Genomic DNA, 18,107 nt, shown 5'->3' with positions numbered 1-18,107 from the left:
CACGCGGGAAAAAAGACTCTCAGGTCGGAAGAGTGTCCATTGCTTCTTCTAGAGCTTACGTTCATGCCTCTCCCCAAGAAAGAGGGTGATGGACAGTCGGCCACGCCCCCTCTAGAGCCTATTCGGTCCCAGGCTCTGGAGAACCGGAAGTTCTGGCGACGTGTCGGTGCGCTCAGTCCTAAATGTTCCTCCCTAGGCCACCTTTCCTATTCAGCTGCGGGATTCCGGGGCCGCCTGGGCGCCGCACCCCGCCACTTCCGTATTGAACCACCGTTTCAACCGAACTCCGAACCTCTGCGCGCGCTCCCTCTTGTGCCTGATGGTTGGGCCGGCGCCTGGGAGTAGCCACGCCCTTCCCCGCTCCTGGCAGCCAATGAGCGGACGTCTTCTGGCGGGGTATTGGGTAATTAATGAGCACCGGACACTGATTGGCTGCGGGTCGTGGCGGGGGCTGGGCGACGGGGTAGGTTGTTCCTGAGGTGGGAGGCGGCCGCGGTGGCTGAGAAGTAGGCCTGAGAACGACATGTCCCCGGCGGTTGAGGCAGAGCAGCTCGTGGCGCTGTTTCTCTGAGTCCAGGGCGGCCTGGAGGCCGGCTGAGGACGAGGGTTGGCGGAGGCTGCCCCCGCTGTGGTGGCCGCCATGCTGGGGGCCTGGGCGGTTGAGGGAGCCGCTGTGGCGCTCCTGCGACTGCTGCTGCTGCTGCTGCCGGCGCTCAGCGGGCCAGGGCTCGGCGTGGTCGGCTCGGCGGGAGCCGGGCTGCCCGAGAGCGTGATTTGGGCCGTCAACGCGGGCGGCGAGGCGCATGTGGACGTGCACGGGATCCACTTTCGCAAGGACCCTTTGGAAGGCCGGGTGGGCCGAGGTGAGAGCTCCTCGCGGAGCCGCGGGGTCCCGGGCCTGTCGTGCTGGGCGCAGCTGGCCGAGGGCTGCGGGCCCTGAGCCCCTTCCTCGACCCTGGGGCCACGTCTCTGGAGCGAAGTTTCTCTCTGCATTTTCCTCAGGGACCCAGTCACAGCTCAAAGCCTGGCACTGGCTCGAGAAGCTACCAAGAGCCATGGAGGCAGAGAGTTGGCGAAAAGTTATAGTTGGACGTCGCATCCTGCATTTTCTTAACCCCTCGCCTCCACCCGAGCTGAGAAAAAAGTAAAGACGGGGGCGGCCTATTGGCACCTCGAGGCCTCGCGCTTATAGGTTATCGGTGTCCCCGGCCCGGGTGGTTTTCTCCGATCAAGTCCGGTCCTGGTAGATTCCCGCCGACCCAGACATCGGCCGCTGCCCTTCCTCCTCCTGCAGGAGCGGGGATTGTTACTTAGCCAGAATAGAAAGGAGTCTTCGAGAGAATGGACCGGGAAAGTTTGGTTACTGCCTCCTCCCCGCCCCCCATTTGGAACGAGGACTGTGTGAGCTTAAATGTAGCCGGTGCAGGCCGCCCCCAGAGGGTGGTGATGCTGAAGCAAGCCATCCTGCGCTGGCGGCTGGCGGTGTGTCAGCTGGGGCAGCCGGCTAAGGTCTGAATATTCTGAGTGTGTAGAACCTACCCTAAGTGTCCAGAGAGGTATGATATTCCAGCTTATGGGGAAAATGATTTTCACTTAACAGGTTGAGCAATAGAGTTTTTACAGAGCTGCACAGTTCTGCAAGTTTGTGGAAGAATTGCCAGGCGAGTTGGTTAAAAATGCAAACCCCAGACCTAAGACATGAAGCTCAGGTTTCTGCACCAGGAGTTCTGAGGTCAGTCATCCCCAGACCACTCTTTGGGAAAATCTGCTCTAGACTGTTTCTTCTGTAAGTAGGATTGGGCACAGGTTTGAGAAGCAGTTCCTTGCTTCACGTGTTGGAAGATTCATGCTGTATGCTGGGTTCAGAGGCAGCCACCTTGGCCACATGACATCTCCAGAAAACAGGGAGACAGGCTTTCGCGCACTCTTTTTCCACGATTCCCAGATTTGGCTTTGCCTTGACTAAAGCGTTGAACTTAGTTATTCCAAGTTAATTGCAGTGTCCCGGAGTTTGTTATATTAGGGAGTTTATGGCTTACATACATGTGAGGGTGTTGGGACACGGGGCTGTGTTCTGAAGTTCAATGTTTGTCTTGGAATTTATTTAGCCCTGGCATGTAGGTCTCAGTAACCTGGGTTCAGCTGAGTCAGGGCCCCAGTCTCTAGCAGCTTTACCAGCCGCCAAAGCCAGACTTCGCAGCATGAGGTCACAGCTATCTCCATCCGGGACCCTTCCTCTTTCTTCCTGGGTATGCGCCCTGAGGAAACTGGAGACGGTTAGTGGACTTTGCCTCTGGAGATAGCTGTGGTGATGGCTCCTTCCACAGACGGACACCAGACTTTCCAGGGGTCACATTGCCCTTTAGGCCCATTGGCAGAGGAGGCAGTTAGGACCACACAGGTTAGTCCCCTGCTCCTCCTCTTATCCTTCAGAAACCCTGGTTTTAATTTGCTGGTACAGGTGTTGTTTTTGGTTTTTGGCTTGATCACCAGTCACCAGGCTCCCTGTCCTTGGGTTATTGGCTCATGGTGGCAGTTCCTTCGGAGTTTATTGTAGCAAGTAGAATTACAGGAGACCTCTCAAAGCTCATGTGTGCTGGAGTCCTGACCCAGACCCTGGCCGTTGAGGCACTCCATCAGTGGAGTTCCCTGCTCCAGTCTGTCACTTGGGTCAGAACTGTAGCAGTATTAAGGCATGAAGAGTGGAAGGTGCTTTCCCGCTGCTGCTGGGACCAGCCTGTTGAGTATTGCACTTGTGGGTGCCTGAGAGGAGCGTTTTGCTGGCATTAGGTCTGGGCTGAGATGTGATTAAGCTTCCACTCTCGGGAGGCACCTCTCTAGTTTCTTCTGTGCTAAGGAGTGGCACCACCCAGGGAAGTGCAGCTGTTCACGCCGCTTGCCTTCGCTGGCACTGTTTGGAGAAGGGTGTGCCAGCTACTTGGAGACCTCTGCCTCCTGTAGCTGTTCACACTGATTGCAGTAAGAGCTGCATGTCTTCTATCTTTCCCCAGGCCTGAGAGACTGTTTCTAGCACGCTAAAGAAAGTTCATTTCATGTTGAATGAATTCAGGTATTTGTTGCCAAGTTAATCCAGATAAGGGTTTGGCCTGCTTTTGAACTTGCTGTTTCTCTATAGTGTCTTTGTAGTTCAGCATTCATGTAACTGTGAGTGGCCCAGGGCACCTAGTGGCTTTTGCTTTCAAAGGCCCTTCATAATGTTTATTGAACTTCATTTCTGCCTTGAGGAGAGTTAGTGTTCATAGGAGATATGGACAGCTTGGGAAAGGCTTTTTCAACTTGTGTGATTCAATAGATGAAAGTACCACTACGGAGGAGAATGATTCTCAGAAGCGCTCGATTTGGGATTTTGGCATGCTGCATATTCTAGGTTCTTTGTAACTTGCGTATTCTGGGTTCCTCTTGATTCTAAGGAAGAAAATACCTAGTTATTTGGCCTGAGGGCATAGCGCTTGGCTTGGTTTTAGGAGAGGCTATTTCCTCTTCATAGAAGGTAGCTGCTAATCATTTGTATTACCTTGAAAAACTTACTTTACCTCTGTGAGCCTTATTTTCCTTCTTAATAAAACATCATGCTTTAGAAATCAGTGATATGAATCTGAAAACTCTCCTGTCCAGAGTAGGTTAAAGTGTCTTTATCTTTTTCTTTGCTTGATGACCTTTAACATGGAATTAAAAGTAGGGTAGCCTGGCCAGTGTATCTCAGAGATTGAGCACTGACCCAGGAATCAAGAGGTCACTGATTCGATTCTGGTCAGGGCACATGCCCAGGTTGCAGGCTTGATTCCCTGTGGGGGACATGCAGGAAGCAAATGATCAACGATATTTCTCATCAGTGTTTCTATTTCTCTATTCCTCTCCCTTCTTCTCGCTCTAAAAAATTAATCCTCCTATATAATAAAAGGGTAATATGCAAATTGACCAAACTGCAGACGACCAGTCGCTATGACGTGCACTGACCACCAGGTTGCAGACGCTCAGCGCAGGAGCTGCCCCCTGGTGGTCAGTGCGAGCGCCGCTCAGCCAGAAGCTGGGCTCATGGCTGGCGAGCTCAGCGGCTGTGACGGGAGCCTCTCCCACCTCCACTGCAGCGCTAAGGATGTCTGACTGACGGCTTAGGCATCCCCCAAGGGCTCCTGGACTGCGAGAGGGCACAGGCTGGGCTGAGGGGCCGCTCCCCCCACTCCCCGCCCCCACTCAGTACATGAATTTCATGCACCGGGCCTCTAGTAAAAACATTTTTTTAAAAGTAGGGTAGAACATGGCTGCAGAGGGGGGAAAAACTGGCTAGGGGCCTAAGCCTATCAGATGACTAATTCTGCCTAAGGAAGACCCTTTTCTGGGCAGCCTTCTTTTAGCTGGGGCAGACTTTGGCCTTGGTGAGATAAGAGCTTGAAAGATAGGATACCTCTGGTTTGCTTAAGGCCACAGGATTTATTTAGAATTCTGTCCCTATACTGTCACCTAAGATGCAGGCTTCATTTGCAGCCCCTCTAAGTAGCAGAAGGTCACAAGAGAATTTAGGTAGGTGAAATCCCCATGTTACAAGTGAGAAAGCACCCAGAGAAAATAACTTGATCTGAATCACATAGTAGGTGGCAAAGCCAGGATTCAAATCTACCTCTGTCCTACTCTAAACCCTGGGCTGGCTGCTCCATTGTCTAAGAACAGCGGACATAATGTAGGCCCCTTGGCCCCTTCCTTTCTGGCTGTCTGAGCTGTATTGTGCCAACTTCAGCAGTGTGCTGTGTGCACTTCACTGTTTTTAGAGAAATCTGTGTAGCTGTGAATACATAAAGGCAAAGGAGGGAAGAAAAAGTCCTTTTTGCAGCTGTATCTCTTGGGACTTGGGCAAATTCAACTTTGCATGTGGCAGATCTCCGGGGAATGCCACTTGGACTTTAAAGGGCAAATATTTAAAGGTAATTCCAAGGTTGTTAAGTAGTCTTTGTTCACATGGCTGAGTTTTCTTAGTTGTTGGACTGAAACTGCCAGAGATTACATTACTGTTAATTTCTCATTTTTTCCACTCGGCAAGGAAAAAAAAAAGGTTTCCCACCTATGCACAAAATTTTCTGTGTATCTAAAAAGCAAATCTAGTTAATGTTCCAAATTTGTGGGGATCTTGGTCCTCATGGAAGAAGGAAATTCTTAGAACTCAGTTGAAAGGAAAATAGCAGTCTTAATCTCTATAGGTTTATGCCCCAGTGTGATGTCGTGTGAGCCTGGGAAAGAGCTGGGACATGTTAGCAGTACATCCTTTGTAGTGTTACTCAGCTGCTCTTTGATTTCTTGAGGAGAAATAGGAAGAAGAAAAGTCTGAAGACAAAAGTGCGATGAGCTTCCTTGTGCATTGTTTCATCAGTCCATCTGATCGCAGGCTACTGTTCACTTATAGGAACTGTTAACAGTTATGTTAATTTTTTTTTTTTTTTTTTTTGAGGGCTTGACCTTAGTCATTGGATCTTCAGTTATTCTCTTAAAATATTCTCTCCCTTGGAGTTTTCGTGATTCAGAAGACAATGCCCAGGGATGGCCTCTCCTAGACATCTCCCTAGGTGTCAAATGTCTTCAGAGTCACTGTGAGATGGGAAGGTGGCCTGGAAGTCTTAATTCCAAGCTGGAGGAGAGGCCAGGTATTGGGACACCAGCTTTTTAGGAGCAAAAGCTGTACCGAGATCCCTGTTCAGTCACTAGTTTGGAAAGTAGATTTTTGGAGCACTGGAAGGCCTCGTGTTTACAGGATAAAGGAGTCAGAGCCTCCTCTCCGAAGGAGGAAGCGGGACTATTCAGCTCGAGCTGGAGGTAGTAGCTTACATTTGAGGAAAGACCCCAGTTTGTTAAGTGGGGGGAAGATACACATATGCTGTATCATCTCCTACCAAGTTTAGGGGAGGGCTGGGGGCTGTCCTGATACCCACCCACAGTAAGTGTCTTTTTACTTTTACCCTGTCTTATTCCTTGTCAGTCTGTGACGTGGGAAAGGTAACTCCCAGCACGTGGTCATCGTAAGCCAGAGGTGCCCTAGGACCTTGCAGATCCTCTTTCCCTGCTGGGATGGCTCTCTACCCTGTGGGAAGAAAAGCAGGCTTCACTGCCTTGCAGGCACCTCCTTTGCTGCCATTGGTTCGCTCAGCAAATCCCAGCAAGTGCCTACGTATGTGCCAGGGATCCTGTTAGGTGCTGGTGATACAGCAGGAAGTTCTTTTCCTTTAACTGGGGGAATGCTCAAGAGAGTGGGTGAGGCTGAATTTTGTGAGTCTGGGAAGTATGGTGCTCGGACCTAAAGGAAATTAGAGAGCATCACACCCTTCTTTATATAAGCATGCTTCTCCTTTCCAGCCTTGGAACTTTCTGAATGAAAAATCATACAAAGCATCTAAAGCTGGTATCTTAGTTGTGGTAAAGACAATGAAGAACAACTTTCCTAACAGATATCCTGTTTTATAGTCTGAGCTTTTCTAAATGAGAAAATTAAAAACATTCATTGAACTTAATCTTCTTGTAGAGTTCCTGGCCATCCCCCTTGTTTTATGAGGTTTCTCTGAAGCGTTCCTGCAGGGAACCAGGCAGCTGTAGCATAGTGCCTTGTTCTATAATGAGTTAGACTTGTTCTCTTCCCACCGCTCTCTATACAGTTGAGAAAAAGTCATTTCTGAAAGAAGAACTTTTATAAAGTCCTGCTATGAGGGTGAAGGGATCTGCTGGGGTGATTAGCATGTGGTTTCTTTCATTTCACTCTGGCTTAATACTGGTTATCTTGCCTTTGTGTCCGGTCTGTTTGGAGCCAGGTGCAGAGGGGTTTGCCTCTTCCACTGGGGGGTTATTAGCATTGCCCTAGAAATGCCTCTGGCCATTCTGGGGTCTCTGCTTTTCTTTTATGTTTTGCCTCTGATGTGGTTTCTCTTTGTCTTTTGTCCCCAGCCTCTGACTATGGCATGAAACTGCCAATCCTCCGTTCCAACCCCGAGGACCAGATCCTCTATCAAACAGAGCGGTACAATGAGGAGACCTTTGGCTACGAAGTGCCCATCAAGGAGGAAGGGGACTATGTGCTGGTGTTGAAATTTGCTGAGGTCTACTTTGCACAGTCCCAGCAGAAGGTGAGGCCTGGTCAGCGCCCCTGCTCCCCACCAGTGAGACATTGCCACTTTTGGATAGTCTTCTGCTGTGGGCCTCCCAGAAGGGAAGAACAGATGAGCTTTGAAGGAAAAGCTGGATTCCTTTTGCCCCCAAAAAGCTGGTGTCCCATTGCTCACAAGGCTGCACTTGCCGTGGGGTTGGCGACAGAAAGCAATACCAGAATCCTAGCTCTTGGCTACAGACTGATCCTGCTAAGGCCCTCCAGGTGCTCTCTCCCTTCTTTGTTGTCAGCACCTTCTTGGTTTTTAGCCTTGTTCTTTCCTGTCCCTTCCTGTGAATTTCCCTCTTTCCATGTTGAACTTTTTGCTTGTATTCTTTGTTTCCTAAGGCCAGTAGGAGGCCTCCCTGACAAGGAACATGGACTTGATTTGGATCAGGTAAAGGACTCCAGTCCCCTAGAGTATAGCTAGCCCTGTTATTAAGTTATTTTTGAACTTGAAGCCCAAGCAGGTGCCTGTTTTCCAGCTGCTGAAAGGGTGTGAAACTGATGGTTTTGACACTGTCTCCTTTTTTATCTTGGAAGGTATTTGATGTGCGATTGAATGGCCATGTCGTGGTGAAGGACTTGGATATCTTTGATCGTGTTGGGCACAGCACAGCTCATGATGAAATCATCCCTATGAGCATCAGAAAAGGGAAGCTGAGCGTCCAGGGGGAGGTATCCACCTTCACAGGAAAACTCTACATCGAGTTTGTCAAGGTAACGCTCCTATTCTGCCCTCACCACTGAGGCAGAGCTCACAAGAATGGGTGCAGGGGGAATGTTTGCTGTTGTGTGGGGCTGACCACTGTTTCCCATTTCCTAGGGGTACTATGACAATCCCAAAGTCTGTGCACTCTACATCATGGCTGGGACAGTGGATGGTAAGTTGTTTTTGATCCGCTTTTTGACTTGGGCTGAAGGATGTGGTTGAGAAAACCCTTGGGGGAATACTTTAGCTGCTCACTACTTTGAAACTATTACTTAAAGCCAAATTGTGGAGACTCCAGAGTCAGACTGCTGGGATGGAGTGTAGCATGGTGCTGGCCATAAGCTTTAGAGCATGATCTGTGTTTAAATCTTATTCCTGCCATTTAATCAGCTGTTTGGTTTTGGCCAAGTTCCTTTAACTTCATTGTAAATTGTGATTAATAATGGTACCTGTTGGTGTGCCCTGACCCTTATAGTCATTTGGAATTGCCTAAAACTTTTCTTTATTCTGTTTCTTTGATATCTATTTCCTCGGGGGGCGGCGGGGGGACAAAGGAGTTCTTCATGGTTTCAAGTGCTCTGGAGGTTCCAGCATTGCCAGACTGTACTGGACAAAAGTTCATGTATTAATGTCTCCTTACCCTTGTGATCCAGCCTAAGGGTATATTTCTTTCTCAAGGTTGAGACTATGTTGGCTGCCAGCTTCCCAGGCTGATTTTTGCAGAGAAAGCTTGTGTTTTAGTGACTTTTCTCCCCATCCCACCTCTGTACCTTTTCCCAACTCATCCTGAATGCACTAAGGATCTCATCCTGTTGTCTTTGTTTAATTTTTATTTTTCTATCCTCACCTAAGGATATTTTTATTGATTTAAGAGAGAGAAAGGGAAAAACAAAAAGAGGGAGAGAGAGAAACATCTATGTAAGAGACAAATATCGGCCATTTGCCTCCCATACGCAGGTAGATACTTTCTTACTTGGAAGCCTTTCTGGTTTTAGCCCTATGATGGGAGGCCCCAACCGGGGATCAAACCGCAGCCTAGGTATGTGTCCTAACCAGGAATTGAACCCGCAACGTTTCGGTGCACAGGATGACACTCCAACCAACAGAGCCACCTGGCCAGGGCTCATCCTGTTGTCTTGCTGTCCCCCACATGCTGATATGATGACATCCAGGAGGATGTCTTGCTACCAACAGATTTGTAGCTCGGTCCCTAAGGAGGAGACAGAGCAGAGGGGTAGTGTGTGTGGGAACCCAGAACTCAGCTGCTTTGTTAATCAAAAGGGAATGGATTATGGGAAGGATGAGGAGGGATTTGGAAAGGTTAAGTTTATATTTTATTGCTTTTTTACAGAGAGGAAGGGAGAGGGATTGAGAGCTAGAAACATCGATGAGAGAGAAACATCGATCAGCTGCCTCCTGCACACCTCCCACTGGGGATGTGCCCGCAACCAAGGTACATGCCCTTGACCGGAATCGAACCTGGGACCCTTCAGTCCGCAGGCCGACGCTCTATCCACTGAGCCAAACCGGTTTCGGCTGGAAAGGTTAAGTTTAGATGTTGTGTCATCCCTGTCCAGTCTGTGCTCTTGGGGATCTGGAGAACTAAGACTGGAAGCAGAGATAGTGACCCTTCAGGTGTGCAGGGCTTTTACTACTTTTTAGTTAAATCTAAAGAAGGCAAAAAAAAAAAAAATCTAAAGAAGGCTAATGTTTTTAGGAATCTGCTATTCTCCAGGCCAGAAGCTATTTCTGCTACTTCTGCTCCTTCCTTTGGACCCTGTTTAGGTCATAGCTTCTCCTTATTGTGACTCATTTACTGCTGTTAAGGGTCTCACTTAAATGCTGTGGATCTTACTCTTTTATGTCAGATGTACCAAAGCTGCAGCCTCATCCAGGATTGGAGAAGAAAGAAGAGGAAGAGGAGGAAGAAGAATACGATGAAGGATCTAATCTCAAAAGACAGACCAATAAGAACCGGGTGCAGTCAGGCCCCCGCACGCCCAACCCCTATGCCTCGGACAACAGCAGCCTCATGTTTCCTATCCTGGTGGCCTTCGGAGTCTTCATTCCAACTCTCTTCTGCCTCTGCCGGTTGTGAGAACAAATTGCCATCCTGAACAGGGTGGAAGGGTGTGGGGAAGAAACCAAACATGTTGGTCTGGTTTCTGTGTTTTTCATAGTAATTAACAAAAACAAACAAACTAAAAAACCACAAAAAAATTAAAGGAGATAAAAAGAGGCAGATTGAGTAGAGAGCAGCCCTCGTTCACCACCTGGTCCCAGACCTGCTTCAGTCCTAGTCCTTTCTTTGTGGCTGGCCCCAGCCATTTCTTTCTTCTCTAGGGTACTTAGGGTAAACTGGGTCCTTCCTGTTCAAGGATCCTCGTCTGTGTACCTAGTGGACTCTGAACTTGGAGCAGACACCTCTTTTTAGGTTAGAATTTAACAGCAGGGAAAAGGTCATCTCCTTACCTGAGAGGACCAGTGCTGGGAGTTGGGTATGTTCTGAAGTTATGTCCAGATACATTTCCAGATGCCCTGGGGTTGAGAGTATGTGTGGTTTGTGTGTGTGTGTGTGTGTGTGTGTGTGTGTGTGTGAGAAGATGTATAATTTGTATGATAAAGATGAAAACAGAAGGGGGTTTTTAAAAGGAAAGAAAAGTAGATCCTTTCTTACTTGGAAGCCTTTCTGGTTTTTAGCCCTATGATGGTTCCACCTTCAGTGTTTGAGCTTTATCATTGCTTGTCTCCCTAACATGTGCCAGTCAGAGGACTGTCTGGTATCCAAGACGATTAGTTTATGTCAGTCCTCAAATTGCCTCTGACTTGTTACCACAACAAATCATTTTTATTTCAGTGCCTGTTGGAGACTTGATTTCTTCTTCTCTCTCTCTCTTTTTTTTTTTTTTTTTTCTTAATCTGGCTCATTTGAAATCTCTTGTCTCTCTCAACCATCTCACTAAATTATTGCCAAGAAGGGAAGGAGATGTGAGGACTTGGGATTCCGTCTGCTTGAATGTCTTGTCATCTACCACTTCACCTTGATGGTACCTCCCTCCCTGGATCTCTGAGCCAGCAGCCAGGAAGACCTGACCCAGCAGTTCTTTTACTGGCCCCTTTGTGGGGTCTTGCTGCCAGGAGACAGAGACGCTTTCCAGCCTGCAGCAACAGAACACTTGACCTTAAGAGTCTCTTCTGGTCTTTGGATTAGAAAAGGCTTATGTTAGCATAATTTAAGAGCAACCTCAGAGACTTGAGTCCTACTAAGTGACTGACCACTGTTTAGAGTGTCTAGAATCTGATGTTCATTTATTCCTATGTCCTTCTATGTCACAGTTCAACCAGTTTTGGGCTATGCCTAGAGCTGCCCCAAGGAAATAGACTGGTTGTTTATATCTGACCCAGTGACACTGCTCACTGATCTTAATAGTATGCCCCTCTGTCCATTCATTTTCCTATCCAAGTAGCAGTCAGGTTCTTGGTGTGAAAGGCTGAAAGATTTCCAGTCAGCATAGTCCTGGCGGTTCTGAAGCCAACCTTAGCATCTAAGTGTCTGTTTTGAATTCCCTGGAAGTTTTTCTGCAGAAAATGAAGCTTCCCTGGTTCTCTCTTTTCTGGTCATCGTCACCTTTCTCCCAGCTACAAGGAGTTCTGTAAATGGAAGGCAGCAAGATTAGCTTCTGCTTGAGCTAGAGCAGCAAAGAATCTCAGGCCAGATAGATTTTTTTAAAGAATATGTTTAATTTTGAGTTTCTCCTTTGAGGTATGTTTTTAAAGAGGCTCCATCTTTGTTAGTGACAAACTAAGTAGTTCTTGGGCTCACATCCTGGGTTTTGGCTTTTACTGAGTTCCTCCAGGCCAGCACTTTGTCTTTGGGAGTTGTAGCCCTTTATTTTAGCTGTGACTTAGGCCTCAGTGCTAGGGTATCGAGTCAGGGGGCTGGACGGCTGCGGCCTGGGCTGCACTCAGAGGAACACTTTTTGGAGTGCTTCACAAAGCTCCCTGCTTTAAAGGATGTCCTGTAGCCTTGATCCTGGGACCACCTGCCTGGGGCAGTGGACATCCTGACTGTTAACTGGGCTTCTGACAGTGGCTTTGATTCCCATTCTATCACAACTCCCCAAAGCCCTAGGCCACTGCCAGTACAGTTGACAAGACGAGAAAGGAAGACTTGCTGCCCCCATTCTGCCTTGTTAGTTTGCCTGGGTCTCTCTGAGGAAGGAGGGGTCCCCGCCTCCTCACCTCAACCCATCCCTTCAGTGACTCAGAGCCTCAGGAGGAAACCCTGGCTCTTGGGGCCATTTCCTAACGGTACTGTAAGCCAAGCAGCTTTGCTTCTGCCTCTGTTTCCAAGCCCACCCTTTTCCCCTGAGCTCGGGGATAGGGATGGGCACTTTCCTCTTTGGTTGTGTCTGAAAGGAAGGAACACCTTTCTGTGGCTGACAAAAACTGAAGGGGAAATGAGGAAACAGGAAGAGGTGGTGGGGGCTGGGGTAGAGTCCCCTGGAGCCAGGGGCTGACACAGCTGGCTCATGATGCTGAACTTGAAAGCTTTTTTTTTTTGTTTTACTCCTCCAAGATGATATAGGTACATGAAGTTTAGGTTAAAGGGGTAGGATGGGGCACTCTTTATTTTTATTTTTGTATTGTTTGGGTCAAGAATTACTCTGTAGTTTATTTTTTGCTTTTTGCACTGTTTGTATCTTGAGCTAGTGCTAGGACTGAGAGCCTGCACTGTAGGGTTCTGACTGAGGTTGGGGGTGATGAGTGATGCCAGCTAGGGGTGGGGAGGAGAAACCTGGGCTCTTCTACTGGATCCACACTCTGCCTAGGTTTTTAGATCCCCCTGAGCCCAGCTCGCCGAAGCTAAGAGCGGACAGCCAAGGTGGAACTCCTTTTGCCAGAAGTGTGGCTTCAGTTGTTGTGGTGGACCACGCAAAGGGGTCTGCTGAAGATGGGCTGAGAGTCTGCAGTATAGCTCGTGATTTGGGTCAGGAGCCAGCTGGCCTCCGAGGGGACTTTTTTGGGCTTCACTCATGCTGAAACATTGTGCCAGGAAACAGTCTGTGGGACTCATGTCCCCTAAACCACATCCACTTTTTCCAGAAAATCTCCACTGTAAGGAGAAGCTGCTCAGTGGATACGTTGAGTTCGGTGACTTAAAAGATGGTCATCTGTAGGTGTGAGTAGGGTTAGGCTCCCAGGAGGACCCAGGGCCTGCAGGGTCACCTGTTGGTTTGAGCACGTGATCTTACTCTCTTGTTCCCATTGTTTGCCTGAGAAATACTGGCCTGAAATTGGGCATCACATGAGAGGTCACTTGGGCTTTAAAGAGATGGCGCAGAGTTGGAGTTAAGTTTACCTTCCTCTTTCTGTGTCTGGGAACTGTTTAACCCAGTTTCGGAGTTGTGATTTGACTTCTTTATCTTTTTGGAGAAGCTTTCGTTTTAAGGAATTTCACTTCCTTCTTACCTGCTTGTACCATCTCATGGGAAGGCCTGCCTGTGGCTTTTGGAATCTCAGTTGAAAGTCAGAAAACAGCAGCAGTATATTCCTTTTCCTAGCACTTACATACCTTTCCCTAGAAATGGACTCACCTTGGGAAGCCCAGGGAAAGAATCAGCAGGTTCTCTACCCTCCCTGGGGATTGGGGACAGACCCACCCCCGTCAGCACGTGCCTTTTCCTCTCCTGCTCTGAGCCAGGGTGGGCATTCCCTCTAGATTCAGGTCTGGTCAGGGGTCTTTCAGTCCCTGCCATGGGGCTGCTTCCCCATCCCTTCTTCCCCCTCCCCTTTGCTGGCTGGCTCTGACCTAATTCAAGTGTCTTGCCTTGAGGAGCCTTAATGTCATCAAGTGGCAACATGTAATATTGTCCTCCATGCCTTTCCGAAAGGACCGAGGAGAGCAGGTGAACTTTCCAAAGTGAGAGACTAACAGAGGCTTCTGTTTAGAAGAGGGGGCTGTGCTTGGGATCTCCTGCTGTGGCTCCAGGGGAAGAAGCCTGGGATGAGGCTACTGGTGGTGCAGAAGCAGAACCGGTAACACCTTGGATCTGTTCAGCAATCTTAGGAGAAATCTGCTTCTCTTCTACGGGAAGATATAATTAGGGATCAAGGAGCTCTAAGAAAATTGCAAAGAAGCCTTAATGTTCAAGCTTCAGAGAGCTCAGAGTAATTTTTCTCTTTCAGTCCAAGCTAGGACTCCTTTCTGTATTGAGACCTCTTCTGGAGCAAGAAGGCTAGACTTCCTCATTTGGTTACAAGATTGGCAGCAAGAGGTCAGCTGCTCAGCGAGGGCGGGTTTCTTCTTTGTACATGGGTGGCTTGCTGCTGATCTGGTGAGTCCTTCCCCAGCTGCCTTTTGGCTAGCCTACTTTAGGTTGCCAAATCGTTTTGATAAGAGCAGATGATTTGGGGACGGGCTGGGTTGGCAGGAAAAGAGCAGGATAGATCTCTCGGGATGGGTTCCCCCAGGAGTATAAAAACAAGGAGCCAGGATTGTGCTGGCAGCTGGGGAGACAGTAGTGCCTGTTAGAGTTGGCAGAGAAGGCCTTGGCACCTCTTGCATCCAGGCAGTCTTGTGAGGTGGGGGCCTGTAGCACCAGGCAAAGAAGAACTCCATTCTCACCTCTATTTTGAGCTTCAGTGCTTTACTTCAGTATGAGAAAAACACAACAACAAACTGAAGTGCGCTTTCCGTTCTGTCAAAGGACAACTGTCGGGAAAGGAGAGCCGAGTTGCCAGGTGGGAGAGGAGAACTGGCAGGGAGAGATGGTACGGGAAATCTAGGAATGAGACATTCTTGACTCCTCTTCCCTGTTGTGTTGTGATCCAGGGAATGAAAAGATATTTGACCCTGGGTCAGTTTCCTCCTTGTATTTTTCTTCCACCAAGTTCTCCCATACTAGGATCAGCTGCCCATTCTGAGCTCAGGGCAGCCACTTCAACCATTAACCTGGCTTGTCAGGAAGCCATCCCCGCCCCACCAGATTGGTCCTGGCTGCTCTGTTCTGTACCAAGTCCTGGAGAATAGTGTCAAGTTCTTAGTAGCCCTCTGTAGTTCCTACTCTCGATTCCCATCCTCTCCCTGCCGAGGCGAAACCAACTCCGTCTGTAGCCACAACACGCATTTACAGCGGCACAGTGAGATGTGATAGAGGGGCTTTGAACCTGGCTGGCCCGGGAAAGCAGTAGAGGTGGACAGAGCTCTCTTTCCTCTGGGCTGTCTCCACCTGTCCCTACCCCTTCCATGCCCCCCCTGTTCCCACCAAAAAGAAAAAAATTCAGGATGTTTTTCACTGTCCATTGCTTTGTGTTTTAATAAACAATTTGCAGTGACACTCTGTGTTGGGATTGAGTTTGAACTTGATTGCAAAGAGGTGAGGGGATGAGGAGGGAGAAGGGAGACCCTGGGGTTCATTTGGCTGCACAGGTTCTGTGAAGAGTATGGGAGCTTTTGTCCATTTAGCCACATTTCTTGCTTTTTAAGAAATTATTTTTTTTATTGATTTCAGAGAGAGGAAGGGAGAGTGAGAGAGAGAGATAGAAACATCAATGAGAGAGAAATATTGATCAACTGCCTCCTGCACACCCCCTCCTGGGGATGGAGCCTGAAACCCAGGCATGTGCCCTGACCGGGAATTGAACCATAACCTCCTGGTTCATGGGATGATACTCAACCACTGAGCCACACCGCTAGGCACGTGTCTCTTGCTTTTCTTTTTGCTGGGATGTTTGGTTAAGGAACTGAAGTTCTGTAAAACCATGCCTGGCCAGGTCAACCAGCAGCACACTCAAGGAAAAATAAACCTTTTGTTTTATTTCCACTTTCACTGGAACTCCAGACCATGACTGTCTCACTCCCATGGCACACTGAGCCGTCTCTGCCTCTCCTCTCCTCTTCCTTCCGCTTCCCCCGTGGCTGTGGCACACCAAGCATGGGACAGTCTTCCCTGCTTCCCCTTTGCTGGCTGTCAGGGTTGTGTATACATTGGGAGGGGGCAGAAGGAGCAGGAAGGGTTTCCCCTGTAATTTATCTGCCACGGTTACAGCTGAGGAACAGAAACCCAAAAAGCTTGGATAATTTATCCCAGGGTAAAAGGGCAAGCCAGGACTCACACCCAGTCTATCTGCCCGCAAGCCTGTGTTCTTCCTAAGGCTGTAAGAATAATGAGTATCCTTGTAGGTATCCTTTCTTGAGCCCTTGAAATGGGTAAGCTGACAGTGCCAAGCACTTTTACAGATGTTATCTCTGTTTGATCTTCAGTAAACCAGTTGGTGTTAGCCTTTAAGAGGTGAAGTTACTTGTCCAAAGCCACACAACTAGTAGGAGGCAGAGCTGGGGTTTTACACGAGTACTCTTGCTCTTAGTCATTACTCTCTACTGCCTCCCATTTCCCCGTGAGGCTCTGACATGGCTCCAGAGCCTCCCTGCTGTATTCCACCAAGCAGGAATGGAGGCTGCTGGTTTGGGGCGAGGGAGGGATAGTTTGGCCATGTCCCTCATTTATCCCCTGAAGGGCAGAATTCAGTGCTCAGCTCGAAGCATGAGGCCAGTGTTGATGGAGTCTGTTCTCCGGGCCCAAATAAGCCAGGAGGCCCACAGAGCTGCTTTCTTAGCTTGAGCCACCCATCACTGGAGTTCCTTACTAATTCGGATTTAGCTGTTACTATTTCAAGTAGCTTTGCATGGGCTGCCAAATGGGGAAGAGACCTGAAGAAGCCCTGCTCTAGGGAGTTGCAGGGAGGGAAATTGTCTGACAAGATCTTGGGCCAAGTGCCGGGGGCTGTGTTAAACCACTGCTTGGGTCCAGATCTTAATCTTGCTGAGGAAATCAGGCTCCGGGTTGGCTGGAGCCGGTGTGTCGGACCTTTCTTCATACTTAGTACCCCACCCCCCTCCACCCCCCACAGAGGAAGAGAGATGAGTTTTTCCAACATTTACTGGAAAGTTGTTGCTATGGCAGTGGTGAGGGGTCAAGGCAGAAAGGACGTGGGGCAGGGAGGTTCTGGAGCGGGCTTGCCTCTGCTCTCTAGCAACTTGGGACGGAAGGCACTCGCCGCAGTCCTCTGGCCCGAGGTGGCCGAGCTGTGTTTGTTGCTAGCCACTTTATTAGTCTAAGTAACCCCACTTGCTCTTTGGCTTAGGCCTTGTACGAGGACTTGCTCCCGTGGGTTTCCTCACTGCTTCCACTTGAATCCAGCTGTTGCTTCCTCAAGGCTGGGTCCCCAGTTCCTTTCCTCTCAGCTCTGACTTGAGTGTTCTTTTCAGTTGCTGCACTTTCCAACCCAGTTCCATGGCTGCTCCCTGCCCAGTGTGCCTGCCTCCGCAGAGAGCGGGTCCTGGGGAGAGGCACTGAAAGACATGGAGACTCCTCCACGTGCCCCAGCTCCAGCCTCGTGCTTTCTGGTGCTGTTTTCCATCTCCCCTTCACACCCTTAGGAAAGATGTGTGACTCGCCCGACTTACACATGAGGAGACAAAGGCTCCCAGAGTCACAGAGCTGGCAAGTGGCACCGTGAGGACTGGCTACAAAGGCTGTGCTCTTAATGCCACAACATACTTTTTGTGTTTTTTTAAGAGAGAGAGAGAAACAATGTGAGAGAGAAGCATGGATTGGCTGCCTTCCATATGTACCCAGAACGGGAATCTAACCAGCAACCTTTTGGTGTGCAAGACAGTGCTCAACCCACTGAGCCACACTGGCTGGGCTATTATGTTATTCTTTCTCTGAAAAAGAAAGTGACCTTTTAAGACTTAGTGATATGAGAGAACCAAGATGGCAGTGTAGGTAAACGCCTCCCACAATCACATCAAAATTACAACTAAAATACAGACAACCATCATTCAGAACCACCTGAAATCTGGCTGAATAGAAATGCTACAACTAGCCCTAACCGGTTTGGCTCAGTGGATAGAGCGTCGGCCTGCGGACTCAAGGGTCCCAGGTTCGATTCCGGCCAAGGGCATGTACCTTGGTTGCAGGCACATACCCAGTAGGGAGTGTGCAGGAGGCAGCTGATCGATGTTTCTCTCTCATTGATGTTTCTAACTCTCTATCCTTCTCCCTTCCTCTCTGTTAAAAATCAATAAAATATATTTAAAAAAAAAAAAAAGAAAAAGAAATGCTACAACTAGAGAAGTAAAGAAGAAAGTGTATTGAGACTGGTAGGGGCGAAGGCGTGGAATGGGCTCGTCTGACACCCATGTGTGGCGTTTCTTTAATCGAGAGGAATATCTAATAAATAAACTGA

The 18,107-nt window shown here is 48.8% G+C and overlaps 1 protein-coding gene across 3 annotated transcripts; it reads left to right on the top strand.

The window, feature by feature from the left end:
• The first annotated feature begins 138 nt into the window (after positions 1 to 138).
• Positions 139 to 15,195, top strand: MLEC (malectin). Of its 3 annotated transcripts, none has more exons than XM_080649601.1 (5): positions 139 to 403; positions 6,943 to 7,121; positions 7,685 to 7,861; positions 7,968 to 8,025; positions 9,722 to 10,088. In XM_080649601.1, the coding sequence occupies exons 2-5, from the start codon at positions 6,957 to 6,959 to the stop codon at positions 9,949 to 9,951; spliced, it is 630 nt and encodes a 209-aa protein (XP_080505727.1). In that variant the 5' UTR covers positions 139 to 403; positions 6,943 to 6,956; the 3' UTR covers positions 9,952 to 10,088. The 3 variants fall into 3 exon arrangements, with proteins under 3 accessions (XP_080505727.1, XP_080505726.1, XP_080505728.1); XM_080649600.1 differs by lacking the exon at positions 139 to 403 and adding an exon at positions 437 to 863 and having other exon boundaries at positions 9,722 to 15,195; XM_080649602.1 differs by lacking the exons at positions 139 to 403; positions 7,685 to 7,861; positions 7,968 to 8,025 and adding an exon at positions 499 to 863 and having other exon boundaries at positions 9,722 to 10,109.
• Positions 15,196 to 18,107: the final 2,912 nt, after the last annotated feature.

The sequence above is a fragment of the Plecotus auritus genome, assembly GCF_963455305.1.
Source record: "Plecotus auritus genome assembly, chromosome: 13".
NCBI classification, from domain to species: Eukaryota; Metazoa; Chordata; class Mammalia; order Chiroptera; family Vespertilionidae; genus Plecotus; species Plecotus auritus.
Note: the sequence above shows the minus strand (reverse complement) of the source record. Positions and strands in the feature narration are given on the sequence as shown.